Source organism: Tympanuchus pallidicinctus, unplaced genomic scaffold, assembly GCF_026119805.1.
Source record: "Tympanuchus pallidicinctus isolate F22 unplaced genomic scaffold, pur_lepc_1.0 scaffold8, whole genome shotgun sequence".
In the NCBI taxonomy this organism is placed as follows: Eukaryota; Metazoa; Chordata; class Aves; order Galliformes; family Phasianidae; genus Tympanuchus; species Tympanuchus pallidicinctus.
The window spans coordinates 39,278,045-39,294,679 of NW_026294802.1; the positions used below are offsets into that span (position 1 = coordinate 39,278,045).

General features: G+C 38.5%; 1 protein-coding gene across 7 annotated transcripts in view; it reads left to right on the forward strand.

The window, feature by feature from the left end:
• The window catches only part of ST7 (suppression of tumorigenicity 7), a 134,108-nt gene that overhangs the window by 105,166 nt on the left and 12,307 nt on the right, over positions 1 to 16,635 (forward strand). For 6 of the 7 annotated variants that reach the window (XM_052668454.1, XM_052668459.1, XM_052668456.1 and 3 more), the window contains exons 10-11: positions 8,654 to 8,726; positions 10,302 to 10,404. In XM_052668454.1, coding sequence (XP_052524414.1) covers positions 8,654 to 8,726; positions 10,302 to 10,404 — 176 coding nt within the window. Of the gene's footprint in view, positions 1 to 8,653; positions 8,727 to 9,610; positions 9,748 to 10,301; positions 10,406 to 16,635 lie in introns of those variants that run through there. The other variant, XM_052668461.1, reaches the window with a different exon arrangement.

Here is a 16,635-nt window from a genome sequence, read left to right on the forward strand (position 1 = left end):
GTACTTTACAAATATTAATTGATTTCATTCACCGTAGCCCAGTGAGTAGCAAAATTCATATCTTAGGGGGAAAACTTGGAAAGCTCAGTGGACTTGGTGAACTTTTCACTCTCATTTCATTTTCAGTATTTCTGTAAGCATTGGCCTAGTGCAGTATGTGTCACTTTCTTCGTTTAAGTCACACCTCTTCTTACAGCCTAAAACAGAGAATGGACTGGGTCAAAATCACCAAATGGCAAACTTTGTTAAGTTAAATGGGTTTTCTTTGTATTGTGTAGAAACTTTGGGACAGAAACAGGAGTAGAATCCAGTTATCTTGAGCAACATTAATCATCCTTAGCAATGTCACTCTTACAGTTTACTCACTGTCCACTTGGTAAGTTCTGCAAAAATTGAGTCAAGAATGCTGCAGCCATCAATTTCCTGTTTTGTTCCTGGATGGTCCTCAGAAAAGTGTCGTTCTATGCGCTGGAATATGGCAAGGAAGATTAAGAAATTAGTATTATCCAGTTACACAGCTGAAAACTAGATGATAATATGCAAAGAAAGTGACTGAATTAAGTGAAACAGTATAAATCTTGATATTAACTCTCTAGCTATATCTTGCAGCCTTTAAAATGTTTTTCATTATTTGATCTTACAGATTTTCATGTGTTCCTTAAATATGACCACCAGTATGGGCCCTGGAACCTATACTCACAGTACTTTGGCCACTCTATTTGATTCTTCTGAAAAACCTGCCATCCTTTTCATTCTGTCTTTAGCTGATCTTTCCTATTTGTGTACTGAACTTCTTTCTACTTCAGCTGTTCTGCACAGCAAGTTTCTGCATTCTTTTGCTCCCAGTTCCTACCAGAAGCTCCTTGTTCAGCCAGTGCTACTCACTTTCAATTTCATCTCTACCCCATGCAGATGTACCTGTACAGGTTGGCTTTTCAGGGCAGTGATGGTCATAATATATCTTCTCACCCACTTTACAGTTCCTGTCTTAGCCATCTTTTCTTTTTCACTTACCACCTTTTCCACTTTCCCCTTTTTTTCTGTGGCTTATGTCTTCTCTTTGTTGAGCTTTCTCTGCTTGAGTGCCAAAATGTCAAACAGAATAAGAGCCCATAGAAACAGAAGGTTTTCCCTGTGAGCTGCACTGCTTGGCCCCATATAATTACACAGAACTGTGGCAAAAGGATAATGTGTAAGTTCATCATAATACTGAGAAGTACAATTGATGAACAAAGAATCTTTAGAGGGTATAAATGAAAAAAAAAAAAAAGCCAAAGGTTCCATTTAATATGTACTAGCTGCTTTCTTCTAACATTTTATAACTTAGTAAACTAAGAGAAATTTTAAGGAGGTTAGCAGTTGAGTGCTGACTTGCTGCTAACATGGTTAACCTGCCAAATTTCAGCCTATGGCTGAGCTGAGGTATTTTAAGGGAAGTGTTTGCAACTGTTAGCAATTGTTGCTACCAGTCCAACATGGAATGTTTTCAGCTCTTTCTGGAGTTGAATCATTCTAAGCAAAGATGAAAGTGTTACTTGGGCTTTTAAGTACTGCCATCCAGCAGCAGTAGCAACTCTACTAGAGATCTTGGTCATGCTTAGTTTGGTTGAAAAAATCTGCAGTTGAAGTGGTAACCTGGTATGTGATGCAGATGTAGTTCCCCACGTGTTTTGGCACATTAGAAAGAAAGTAAATAGAAATGTCTATTTTTCTGCCCCAGGCACAGTGGGACTTTAACACCTCCTACTCTTTAATGTAGTTCTCTAATAATAGCTCTGGGACATAGCAGACCTATGGCAGAACAGGGAATTAAATCAGCCTTCCCAAATTTCAGATTAAGCTCCTGTGCTAGGTCTACTTTTGCATACTGAGCTGGTCTCTAGTTTTAAACAATATCATGGTAGCACTTTGTGTTATAGAAGGTGATAAAACTATGCAAGGTGAATTTTGTTTTCTCAGAAGCATCTGATGTTAGTCAAAACTGAGGTTATAAATGTATCAGATGTGTATTTTTCTAACTAAAACTCTTTTTACTTTATCTGCTTGCATTTTCATCTAATTCTTTGCCTTATATAAGCAGAGGTATTTGTATATGCTGGTATACACGAAGACTCCACAAGCACAGGCTTAACCAGTATGACTCTTACAGCTCGTGAGTCTCAGAAGGCTCATCTCACGGAGTCTCAGCTCATTTTAGAACTCATCAGCTTCATGTGTTGTAAGATTTATTGGATTATAAAACAATGAACTCATTTATGCTTTCCCATCTACAGTTTCTGTTGGTCCCACTCCACTGTCTTTTTTTTTTTTGACTGGGACCAAACTTGACTTATTGTATTTCGATAACATGTGAACAAATTATTTTCTTGAGTGGCCTGCTCCCACCCTGAGTTAAAGCATTAGAACACACTGTGCAAAACCTCAGCCTCTGCAAGCAGACACACTGCTTTACCAAGAGCTGTGTGTTAAATAGTGTTTATATTATGCACCTGGCAACAGAGCTGATGTCTATACTCATTATTCATGGAAAAAGGGCCTCATTAGTGGGAAGTCATGCACTGCTGCAGAGCTACATCATTATAGTTTCAGAGTTCAGTGCCTGTCAATAGAGTGCAGATGACCTAAATACTGTTGAATTCTAAAAGAAGTTTTGACTCTGTTTTGACACACATCCATGTTATTTACAGCAGAAATAGTTATAGATGCTGAAGAGACTCATGTTGATGGAATAAGCTTCTGGTGTTCACAGTAGATAATGTTTATCTGCTCTTCCCTTGCTTTTTAAACTGATTGTTTTTCAGTGGAGTAGAGCTGCTTGTTGTGATGCTTAGAACAAACGGTTTATTAACTTCCTTGGACAGCCAGGTCCATTGATTGTTATTCTCTGGTAACTTGAGCGTTGTGTGACAGCTCAGACCTTCCTGATAATTGAAAGTAAAATTTAGAAAGGATAGAGGCCCATTTATGTAGTTGTACTGATGCACTGATCGCTCCCTAAACCACTCCTTGTTTTCTTATTTCTTTGAAGTCGGTCTTTACCAAAGAGACTGTAAGCCTTCTGGGTTGCAGGGGGAATATCTTATCGTCATTCTCCTTTGACTTAAGCACTTGCAAAGGAGAAGGATCACATCACCATATAGACAGTTCTGAATTCGGATCACTAGAAAAGAGAATTTAGAACTTAATATACATAGAAATAAAGTGTGAGGGTTTTGATTTGTTTGTTTGGATTCTGTCTTTTGTTGTGTTTTTTTTTTTATTATTATTATTATCTTTTTATTTAAAGAGGTCTCATTCTACTCCACACTATTACACTTTTATTTGGTAACTACTTACTTCAAACAATCATGCTCTTAAGTTAGTGTGATATCAAAATGCAAACCTTAGAAATAAACAATTAGGAACAGTCGTATTTGTCTTGGAATATGCATGATGATCAGGAATTGATTGTATTCTTATTCAGTCTAGGAGTATAGATTGCAGAATTATTTTGACAGATTTTCCTGTGAAAGTCAAGCATAAAAGGAATTTGGACCTTTACTGTTTCAAAATCCAAATAGTTAATGTAGAGAAATAAGTTTTCTAGAATGCAGCACATTCAGGGTTATTCTACTTTTTATAGTCTGTCCTTTTTGTGTCCTTACAACTTATGAAATATGTAGATTTTAATTACATCAAACTTCACAGCATTTCTTTTGTAAATAGATAATCAACTAATTAGATGGAGTATTCATTTATATCAGCTATGGTCTCTAGAGCTTTTGTGTATATATACATATTTGAGATCACAGCTGCAGGCCATCCGTTTCGTTGCTCACCATGATAATGTCTGATACTACTGAAGAGATTTTCTACCTGGTGGAGCTAACTTGATGTTTCTTCTCCATTCCAGTGCAAGAAATTTTTTTTTTCTGAGTTAAAGATATAGCAAGTGGCAGAATGGAAGCAACCTTTCATGGTATTTTGTAATAGTTCAGTTTATTTGAAAGAGAGATGTTAAGTTCCTCTTAGTTAAAGTCAAACCAAGCCTACTCTACCATCTCAAATGCAAATCAGGCAACACCTCCAGTTTGGATAACAGGAGTATCAGGAGAATGGTTTGTCCTTTTTTCCCTTACGTTTTCTTCTTCAGTTTCTGCATCTGAGAACTGGTTTCTTTATCTCAAAATCACTTGCTACCTGTTACTTGGTCTTTCCATCAGTTTTCTGTCCTTACCAACTGATTGGCTTTCTAGCTGTATGATTACATTTGAGGCTTCTGAACTAATTGCACTGATCTTGATCTTTTAAATCTTCTGTAGGATAAATGGTTCCTTCCCCTTTAAATGCATAAAAGATTGAGCATGGTAAAATCAAGGGAATAGACACCTGCTCTGGCTACCAAGATGTTCATCTCAGCTATGACATATTTACAACCAGCAGTGGCTTCAAGATAGGTCCTTATCTGAACAGTTGAAGAGCTAGTTGTGCTCATGGCAAAATAGAACACTCCTCATTTGTGCTGAAATGCTTTTCCTGTTCTTTCAGGGAATCAAAATGAAGGCCTTACTGTACACTGTGGCGAAGTGTTTGTTTGATTGGGATGTTTCCCACCAGTGAGGAAGAATGTCAAAGCTACAGAAAATCAGAACTGCTTTTTGTTGCAAGCCCAAAGTAAACATTATATTGTTGTGAGCATAGTTTTGCTCCTTCCAACATTGTTTCTAACATTTTTTTTTTGCGGAGAAAGGGCCCAGGCAATGACTGTTCTTGTAGGAGGTAATGCCACAAGACAGCAGATCTTCTGACAAAGTGTTTTTCCCCTGAGGTTCAGTTAATATTTTCCATTATTGAATTCTATCCCATTGCTATTGTCTTAACCATTTTTATCAGCTTAATTCACATCCTTACATAATACTTGTGTCTTTATAGATGACTGCATCTCTCTTTTGTCGTCACTCATCCAGCTGACACATATTTATTTATTAGACCACTTTCAGTCTTTCCCACAAGGAATTCCTTCTACCACCTGTGCAAGAGCTGACAATCTAGTCTGCAGGTGCAGAGATCTGGGGGAGTTCTGTGCTGACAAGGCAAGTGTTGGCCTATCACTTAAACCCCAGAGTCTGCAGACAAGCTGAGGGAGAGAAAATCAGCACTGGAGTTCACCACCGAGCCATAGCACAATACCTGTCTTTTATTTCATTAGTTTGTTTTTATGTCTTCACAAAACTTTTTCTGGTTTATTAATATAATTAACAGTTACGTTTTTAGAAATGTATGAATGAATCTGGTAGCTTAAATGTAGACTCCAGTACTGTACAAAGAAGGACTCACAGTTTGACTGGAATGCTCTTAACTATGCAAAATATGGACAAGATTTGTGGCTTATTTCAGTAAATTTTTAAGGCCTCTTAACGCTGATAAGACTACTCACCTATCCAAAGTTAAGCCCATAGGAATCCTCACTGCTGACTTGGGAATAATGTATCCTTTAGGATAAAAAAATAGGGGGGGAATAATGACTGATTAGTGACTTTGATTTTTGATTATTTACGATTAAAGCAATTGCAACATGCTCATCTTTTCATACGTGGGGCTTTCTGGTGACTTGACTAAGGGATGCTGCCCTAGTCTGTATTCAGATTCATCATTTCTAGGTGTATTTGCTGTTTTAAGAGAATCATAAACCCCAAGACCTATGTAGATGATTTATGGTATATTCTGGATATCATGATCAGGGAAATAGTGGTGTTAATGGTTGCAGGTCTCTATCCATAGTATTTTTCCATTAGTTCACTCTCAAAAACAGCCAGTTACAAAGCAAACAGCTAGGGAGGATTCACTTTTCCACCCTTCCAAAAGCTGACTGAGGCTAATTCAAAGAAATTGGTTGTTAATTAAGTCTAGACTATTTTGTATTCAGTTTGAAGATAATAAAGAAGAAGGAGAGTCTTTTTTTTTTAAAGATTGCTATGTCAATTCTTACTAGGCAAAAATGTCTTGATGGTTTCAACAACAGAATCACAGTCACATATTTCAGCACATGGTGAGAACTCCACAAGTAATAGTAGAAGGGTGGAAAATAGTATATGTGATGATATTTTCCCAGGTGGCTCGAAGAGCTGGACCCACTCATTTATGAATACCTTCACTTTAGTTCCTGACAGGGGATTTATCTCCTAGGGCTAATTTAGACTTGATTCCTTTGCTAAGTTCAAGTTGTAACCAGGCATAATTGTTTTATGCTGTTTTCTAGAATATGAGAGTGCAATTTAGGAAATGAAACCTAAATTATATGAGGAATTTAAAGTATTACAGTAATCAGGCCAAGATATAGAAGAACTAAATATACGTAGTCCAAAATGGAGCAAGCAAAAAGCATAATGCAGGAGTGAAGCAAGCATGGACCTAGCAAGGGTGATCACTATCTCCACAGCAACATAAACATGGACATTTGTATGTATGTATTCTATTGCCAAGGGATTGTAGGTATTATCCTCAAATAACTGCTGCTTGCTTATTAGGAGCACAGTTCTGGAAGAGCCCTCCTGGGGAAGTGAGGTTGCCTGCTGTTGCATTCCCTACATGATATTACACTTCCCGTGAGCTGAGAAAGCTCCATCCTAAAATTATAGTGCATATAATTTTATAAAATGGTATATAGGTATTTTGTTTGTCCCATTATTCTACCTGCAAACCTGCCTACCAACTTCACTTCCTAGAAACTTTCTTTTAATCCCCAGTTTAAACTTCACGTTCAACTGTTTATCCTTGTGCCAATATTGCCCTTCACCTAAGCAGTTACTCTTCTCCCCCAGTGTTCTTTGTGGATGTGGACAGGGAGCAGATGTACCTTTTCTCGGACTTTAATTCTTTTGGATTGTTAAAATAACAATGTATTTTATTCATTTCTGTTGTTTTGAACACGAGTGGTCAGATTTAAACACAGCATTCTCTTGAAAAATCCCATTGCTTTGGCAGGAATTTGCTAGGTTTGAACTGACGGAGGAGAAAATATTTTCTGTGAGATAACACTGACTTACTGGCCCACAGAAGCACTTCAGTTGTAAAGGGAAAGTATGATATTCTACTGAGCAATTTTAAAACTTTTATTGAATTTTAAAACATTTTATGAATGACTGCAAATCATTGGAGTCTCTGGGTTTTTTTGTTGTATTTTGTATTTTGTTTCCTATTGCACTCAAAGATACCTTTCAGTCCATTTATGATTGAAAATGAACCTTCAACTGGAAAATAAAGACTGGTGTATTTGGGAAAACATTGTTTCTGTTTACTGGAAATGGCTTTTAACTCCTAATGATGAGTAAAACCTGGTATAAGGAGAGCTATTGGAGGTCCTTAGAAACATTTTCTCCTGCTGTCACTGAAGTTGTTCTGTATGTGTTTTTAGCCAGCTTCTGTTAATGCAGTAACTAACATATCCTTCACCTAGTCTGCTCTGCATGCTTTTATTTTTAGATTTTAGATTTTTTAGATTTTAATGATTTCAGTTGTACTACAGTTAACTACAGTTAAGTAGTCCTGTGAAATTAAGTTGGAGTGTACCATAGGGTAGCCCCCAACAACTTTTGTACGCCTCACCTTTACTGACAAACTGAGGGACAGGTATTTCCTAGAGCAGTAGTCTGATTCCACTCTCACAGTTGGCCTAGTCCAGTGCCTTGTGTTTTCAGTATTTACTGTAGGAAGCTCTAGTACTATTTCTAGGCATAATGCTTCTGATAACTTAGTACCCAATTGGGTTTTACTTGAGTAGACAGTGTGCTGTGTGCAGAATCCAGCTCTAAGCGTTGAGTTTTATTGTTTGTTTGTTTTGTTTCCTTTAAGCATAATCTTTAACATTTTAACACTGGAATATTTTCATCAGCATGTAGTATGTCTGTTAGGTAGATCATTAGTGTGACAATCGTTCTCGTATCTGTAAGAAAAAATATATGGCTAAGATTTATTATGCAGTATTGATTACTACTCTCTGTGTGCTTTGTGCCACTCAGCTGGTAGAGAATAAATCAATAAAGTTGTACTAATGGGTTTTGTCAGGGTTATGGCTGCTTTTCATATCTGGGACAATATAAAATGGCCAGAGTCTGATGAGTATTTTTGTTCAAAATTTCTTTAACAGGCAAAACACCTTATTTCTTGTTGATCTTTAACTAATAGTTTTTAGTTGCATGTAAAATCCACTTAGATGTCTGTATTAACTTGTATAGTTGCCACGTATGCGTATTAAACAACTGCTGCTTGGTGAAAACAGGAGGGAAAAAAGAGCCCTCATGTATTTCTTAGATATTTCATAAACTATGGAAAAAATCACATTTTCCAGTTACCTTTATGTTTATGAAATAGAGTATGAATTCTTTCACTATATCTCTGTCATGTCACTCTTTGTGACATGACATTTAGTTCTCTATGGCCTCTTTTGCTACTTAAATAGCAATTCACTATTGTGAGTTTTAAAGTGTATATATTTAACTTGGTTGGAAGTTTGAAATCCATGCAACATGGTAGTACGAGTCCCAAGGACAGAATGTACTCTGAATTCACTTAATAATTTTGTACATCCCATGCATACTTTGAAGTATCAAACACTTTTTTCTGTCTGCAGACTTTTAAGGGTTCCGATATTTACTTTTTTCTTTCTTTTCCACAGATATAAGCTTACCAAAATCAGCAACAATATGTTACACAGCTGCATTGCTCAAAGCCAGAGCTGTCTCTGACAAGTAAGTGCATAAGAACCACTCTCCAGCGAAATTCCTGATTTAACTCAAGATTTTTCTTAGCTGAGCCCACACCCTGACAATCTGCTGAGTAAGCAGGATAGTTCAGTCCTGCAGAAATTTATAAAATTGGTTTATATCTGAAAAAAAGATGCATTGAATAAACATTGCACTTCAAATATTAGAGAAGAAGAAAAGAAGAGGAATAGCCTTCGTGTTTCACTTCTGTATATACTACCTGGGTGAGCTTTAGCTTCCTAGGTAGTATAATGAATATACAACTAAAAGATGCTGTGGTGGGTGTGCCTTGGCTTTCTAGTCAATATATGAAAATTCAACTAAAGGTGCTGTGTGGCTGAACATCTTCAACTTTCCATAAACCTGATCCCAAAAAGGTAATAAATAAATGTGGATACACTGACAATAACGTCATTTTACAAAAGCTGTCAGAAGACTGCTTAGATAGTGGCAGGTGCATTTAGCATTACCATGTCAGGGATTCTGAGAGGTAGAAGTTGTTCATATTTTTAGACACACAAATATCTGCTCATTCCTGTTATGGTTATCTCTTGGGTCTCAACCTTCCAAGGTGCTGAGCACATCTACTTTTTGCCTGTGGACTTGAGAGCACCAGCCCGTTCCAAAAGTGTGCTCAGCTCTTTGTGAGATGGAGCTCAAAAATCCCAATTCTGCTCTCAGATGCCTTCACACAAATCCCAGGCAGGAGTTGTGTCTGTGCACCTGAGGGTCAGAATGCCTCCCTAAAGTTGGAAAGCAAGTAGAGTGGAAAGCCATTTTCTTGACTGACATCCTGACAGTTTTTGCTTTTAAAGTGTATGTACACATCAAGATCTAAGTAATTTTCTTTCATTCTTTTTATCCTGTAGATCGCCAGTACCTACTGCAACATCTTTCCTCCCTACACAGCGACTCCAGCTTGGGAGGGCAGGGCTAAGGTTGTCACAGCTTTCCCTGTGGTGTCTGCCTGCCAAGTACAGCTCTGGAGTTAGCCGTGGGGTGTGAGGTGAGAAAGAGATTGCATGGTCTGGTTTTTCATTCACTGGGGCAGATGATTCGCCCACAGTTTGGGCATGCTACCTTCAATGGTGCTGCGGCCAGTAGACCACCTGCTACTGCTGCTGCATCGTGCTTCCATCCCAACCTGACCCAGGGGCATTGGGTTGGGACCTCCCTCAAACCTCCCCAAACCTGTTTTTAATAGAAACCCTCCAACAATGATTTGGCATTGGGTTTTTTCACTTTTATTTTTTTCTGCAACTTCAGTCTTGAATATGCCCCTTAGAAAAGGTACCTAGAGTGAATTTAGATTAGTGACAGAGAAAGAACTGACTGTTTCAACTGACTTCCTGCCATGACTAGCTACAAACATGCTTTCCACTTCTGCTGGGATTTTCATTGTCCTTGACATAACAGATCGTTTAGTTTCCACTTACTGTAGAAATTTGGAGAGCCCAGGAAATTGATTCAGTTTGCTTGTATGGGCCCATGGTCTAATTCCTTTTCTGTCCTTTTCCTACCAGCATTTCTGACCCAATGTTTTCTTCTTTGCTTTTCTAGATTTTCTCCAGAGGCTGCCTCAAGGCGAGGGCTGAGTACTGCAGAGATGAATGCAGTAGAAGCTATTCACAGAGCAGTAGAATTTAATCCACATGTGCCAAAAGTGAGTATGGAGAAAGCACTGTTGAAGCTTTAAAACTGCTGAGATCCTATCTCCTGTCTTATTGCAGTAGATTATCAAGTGATCTAGTGGAAAGGGGGGGAAACAAGCGGGAGGGCAAATAAGATGATCAGTGTGGTTTTTTTCTGGTTTTCTACCTTGAAGTTTCTTCTACTGTGGACCTTGAAACTTGAAATTTTAGCTGAAGTGAATCTTCTTTGTGACCAAGAGTTGTATACTGAGTTGTAGTAGTAGATACCACCAAATGTTGTGCTGCAGAGCAGAACACATAGGGACAGATGATTCTTTACACAAAAGCCATGAAAAATCTTCTAGTGTAAAATAGAGTCATTTTTTGTTTTGATGGCTACCTAAAAGAATATATTTTTATATGCTGTACGAAAAGCTTATTTTAGGGTTTGTAGTATGCTTCAAATTACATTAGTAAGTTACATTAGTTATTCCTTATGTAGTACCTGTCCTGGTGGACGACAGGTTGGCCATGAGCCAGCAGTGTGCCCTTGTGGCCAAAAAGGCCAATGGCTTACTGGGGTGCATTAAAAAGAGCGTGGCCAGCAGGTCGAGGGAGGTGATCCTCCCCCTCTACTCTGCCCTGGTGAGGCCTCATCTGCAGTACTGCATCCAGTTCTGGGCTCCCCAGTACAAAAAAGACAGGGATCTCTTGGAAAGAGTCCAGCGGAGGGCCACGAAGATGGTGAAGGGCCTGGAGCATCTCTCCTATGAAGAAAGGCTGAGTGAACTGGGTCTGTTCAGCCTTGAGAAAAGAAGACTGAGAGGGGATCTGATCCAGGTCTATAAATATCTAAGGTGTGGGGGGCAGAATGGCGAGGCCGGATTCTTTTCAGTGGTGAGTGGAGACAGGACAAGGGGAAACGGCTGGAAACTGCAGCATAGGAAGTTCTGCATGAATGTGCGCAAGAACTTCTTTACAGTGAGGTGACGGAGCACTGGAACAGGCTGCCCAGGGAGGTGGTGGAGTCTCCTTCTCTGGAGATGTTCAAGACCTGCCAGGATGCCTACCTGTGCGACCTGCTGTAGGGAACCTGCTTTGGCAGGGGGGTTGGACTCGATGATCTCTGGAGGTCCCTTCCAACCCCTACAGTTCTGTGATTCTGTGATTAAGCTCTGAGAACACACAGGTCAGAGATGAAAAATCACTGAGAACTACAGAGTTCAGTAAGAAAATGGATTTATGTTGTAATTTCATAATTCTCTCCCTAGATATGTATCTCAGCAGTAAGAATCTTGCCTGTGGCTACCAAAAGCTAATGTACTTTATTGTTTTTCACCTGATACTCAATATTGCAGTCTGGAAGTTCATTGTAAAGGCAAACTAGAGGCAGATGTTTTTTGGCCCTTGAATCACTGAACCTCACCCTGCAAAGCTTATTTGAACCATATTGCCCTGTGAAAGCAAGCAGCCTTGCTGGAGAGCAGAAGACTGGATTATCTTTATATAGAGCACCCCTTAATTAGCTAGAGTTGAACACCAAGTCTGGTCAAGCTAAACTCTGAATTTCTCCCATGTGTACACATATATAGTTTTTTTTCTCATGGATTTCAGGAATTATTTTCTCTGTAACATGTATCTGTTATGCCATCCACTAAGTAGCATAGTTCAGCTGTCAGAAAGTTAGGCCACTTAATGAAGTCACCTAGACATTCTCTACAGACAGTGTGGTAAGAAGGGACTGTGTTAGATATCTCTAGGTAGACTTTCTCTCCAAAGTACCTGTTTCTGCACTGGCTATGAAAGAAGCAACTATTTTCCAGTAAGATCCTGATCTCCAAACAGCAAGATTTATGTGAGTTCTTTGTATTATTGGCTGATATTCTTTGTGCCAAGCTATACAATGAAAACATTGAAGTTTGATCCCAAGATTATTGCTCCTGTGGAACTCTTCACCTTCTTTCATCCCAATGGTTCTTGCACCAACACAGCCATTAATATTCTCTTCTACTTGTTCATCTGTTTACTTCTCTATTCTAATCTTGTTATGCATGAAACTTTTAAAATGCTTTACTGAAGCCCAGTTAGAGAGTTACATCCTTGTTGTCTAAAAAAACAGGTATCTTGCCAAGCAAGCAGTTTTGCTTGTCACAGGCTCTGTGACAAGAGAGCCTGTTCTGTTTTCTGTACTTATCTCCTTGCTTCTGATCTTTTTTATTTTTTCCTTCAAAGGCTATTTTATTGCATCCACATTGTTTCCCTTCATTAAATAAGTGGTACTCCATTTATTATTCTCACTACTGGATCACTTGATGCTGAATGGATCTTTGTTTTAAGTTTGTAATGCAAATCTGGCAGTTTCCTGGGCCAATTCTTTCACTGCTCAGGAATGGAGATTACTGGCTGCAATGGTTTCCACTTCTGTTTTGGTTTCCACATGCTCTTAATATCCAGCCTGCTGTTGTCCCCTTGCTCAACGTTACTGTGAAACTGAGTCTATATCTTCACTTACTACTTTTTTGCTTGTTCTTTTTTTGTTTGTACTTGTGCATTCTTTTCTTTGGCTTGATTTCCATTGCAAAATGTAACCTACTGTAAGTTGTGGCAGCTGCTCCATTATCTCTGCACTTCCACCCCTGTAACATGCTGCTGTGCTTGCAGATCAGTGCTTTACTCATTGCTTGTGACCCTTGTCTCACCTACCATCACCTGGCTAGGTAGCTTCTATAAAAGACTGAAACTCCCTTTCTGACAAGTATCTCCACACATGAAATACAAACTGCATGTTATTCTCTGTCTCTAATGTAATGAAATTCTAGTCCTCATTTAAGTTCTCAGTCTAGTTCACACTGTTAATTGATTCCTTCAGTTTGAATTTCAAAGTCAGTTACTTGGAAATTAAAAACCATAGTGAAAAGTATAAATTATCAGGATAATGAGGTAGTAATGGCAGCAGAGTTTGGGCTTTTTTAGTTCATATTTTGACATTAAAACAGCGTAGCCCATTACAGACTAACAATTTCACACTCATTTTCTTGGCTATTATAACTCATATTAACACTCATATTCTCTTTGCTTATAGCTAAAGGCTATTAAGGTGTCAATAACATATATGTGATTATAATTTTATGCCAAGTATGGATATTACACCTCAATTTCCACTCAATTATGGTTGAATTCATATCCATTTTGCTTTTAATGAAATGGAAATAAGTTTTAGAGAGCAGCATCACAGAAAATCTAGCAGTGCTACAAAACTAATGTGTCTTCAGAAGCTTCTTTAGAATTTAAATCTAATGAGTCTCTTGTTCAGGTTGAGGAATAAATAAGTAATAAAACTGATATACTATTAAAAGCATTTGCAAAGATCTCAGCAGAATCTTTGAAAGAGGCTACACTGTTACATAGAAAAAAATGTAAATGTTTCGGTATATTTATGGTCTCAAAAGATAATTTTACCATTCTCAGTGCAAATCATTAAAATTTAGAATTATCACAGAAAAAAAAGATTGTTATTGGATATGCATTTTCGAGCCATTTGACTGGAAATAGCAGACTTCTGCTAATGAGATGATGACACGAGGAGGGAGCAGGGGACACAGCCTGAACACACTGAGAGATGTTGCTGTGCTTAGCAACAAAGGCTGAGCAGGTCTCCCACTGGCCTGTTGCAGGTTTGTGGGCTTCTGTCAAACTTTGGACTCCTGCGGTGCTGCTGATTTTCCATAGGAGATGCACATCCAGACTCCAGTCCATTGTTCCATAACAATACTGCAGAGGTCAGATTTAGTTTTTACACTTCATTTCAAGTGTTCAAAGAAGATACAGGAACTCTTTGAGAAGAAGGAGTTTCTAAGTCCCAGATTCTTATCTTTACACAGAGATAAGAAACATAAGCAACCTTGTAAAACCACCTATCTTCTGTCTAGGGGCCAGCGTGTGCATAAGCCTTTCTTTAGCCTTCCTTCCAGCAATTAATATTCTTCTGGCACAGGGCTCTTCCTTTTTTTTAAGTATGTTTTGATGACAGTTTAATTCCCAGAGATCTGTCCATTAAGCCTCAGCTACAGCTAATCAATGGCCATTGTTTTTGAATGAGGCAGGAGTCGAGATGTGACACATGAAGGCAATGGGTTTTTGGGTGAACCAAGGCAATACAGAGCTCAGAGCAATTTACCACATGCATCTCGGAAGCCGGGCAGCTGACCTGGCTGACCTGATGAAAGATACTGCCTCTGTCTCTGGAGGTTGTCTTGTTTATGTTGCTGAAACAGCTCAGCTTCAGCAAAATGCACTTTTATACCATGGCAGATGTTAACTTTCTAAACAGTAAGCAGTTAACCAGGAAGAATATTTTCAGGATTCATTTTAGTGGAAGAAAAGCATATCAATAGCCAATATAAGTCAGCAGTACAGCAGGAAAGATAACAAAGCAGAGAGCTTTGATTTCCACTAAGAGAAGAATCATACCAAATTGTATTGCTTACTTGTCTGATTTCCATCCATTTCTGTCTTAAGAGAGATTCTGTAGTCTGGGATACCTTTGCTTTAGTACAGCATCCTGTATGGCAGTGTTGGTCCCAGGGAAATGTGCTGACTGTGTCTGACAACAATGCTGCTGAAAAAATCAACAGTAAAACAAAAAATGGTTTTAGTGCCACAGTTGAGGTATGATTGCCATTCTAGAGGGTGCAGAAAAAAGAGGGTCATGGCAGTCCATAGTCTGTGGGGTGTATGAAAAGACTTCATCAGCATTATTTATCTGTTGTGTTTGGATCTTCCCCACTTATTTGTAATGCAGCAATCCAAGTAAATGCTAATAAAATACAACAGCTGTTTATGAGATGTTTCTCACTACTGGAACACCCTTCCTCAGTTGATTTGCTGGGCTCCCTTCTCTCAAGCTCATCTTTACAACTCCCTTCACACCTCCCAACCAAAAAAAATCTTATGTGTTATTGATAAGATCTTTGAATCTAGCAGGGAGAGAAAACAAGTGTTGGTTTGTATATATGATTCTTAAAATTGAGTCAGAACTGTGCCCTGCACACAGTTGTGTGGGGTGGCCATGTAAACCAGGGCCTGAATTTGAAGATTCAGACTGTCTAAATGTTACTGTTCCTTAAAGAAATGCCACTTTTGTGTATAGAGTGTTTCATAAAAGAATATAACCAACCATTAACTTGAATACTTCTAAAGATTTACCTCTTCTCCCTTTCATTCGTTATTATTTATTTCTTACCTTCTTTATTTTATTTGTAATGAGGACTGTGTGTCTTTGAATGCTCTGTGGTTTCTAGTAAGTTGTAGTTGCTAATAGAAACAAATAATGAAAACAAATTTATTTAGCAGATGGGAAAGGAATCCACTCTACACACCCCATGATATTACAGAGAAACTATTCCAGATATGTTTAAAGAGGGGTTGTAACTGTTCAGTGAGACAGTGATTTGTTTTTGTATCTCCAGTAAAAAGGCCAGTCTTGTTAATTACCATCAATCCAATGTGAACTTGCTGTGTGACCTACAATTGGCTTCTCTGGGCATGTAGAATCCAGTATTTCTGAGCTGTATGAAGCTTGTGCTGTTCATCCCAAAGGGAGGAAGAGAGTTCCTGTTCAAACAATGTTAAATTCTCGTGTTCTGGCCTGGAGGGCTGCTGTCACAGGTGCAGGAGTGACTATTGCCTATTTACAGCCTGAGCTATAATTTCAGAGGCAAGATGCAGGACTGAGGAAAAACCTTCCTTAGATTGATTTCTTTTATATAGATTTATTTTATAAATGGGCGCTGAAGTAGCTTGTTAATTTGGAATGTTAAAGGCAGTCCCAGCAGAGAAATAGCGAGAGTGCAGTCAATATTATGAAACAAATAATGTGTATTCAGTCAATTCAAGTAAGAAAATACGAACTCCACCTTATTACCCTTCACACAGACAAGAAAGTGCTAGCAGAGTGCTATCACGATGTTTGTACCTATAGGCATTATAGCAATGAAATTAGCTTCCACTGTCATCCTCCCAAGGCTCATTAAAAGGTATATTCCCACTTGTGCCCAGACTAGCTATAGTTGAACACTTTGGTTCATGTTTTTGCTTTTACAGTGTCAAGTAACCTGCCCAGAAGCTACGTGAAAAATACTGTTCCCCTTTTAATTCCTAACTGACAGCTTTGTGACAGGAGAAGCTTGGAGTGGGAAAAGAAAGTGCAGGAAAAAACGAAGAAGAGTCACAAAATCCAAACCAGCACAGTGTGGGGGAGAAGG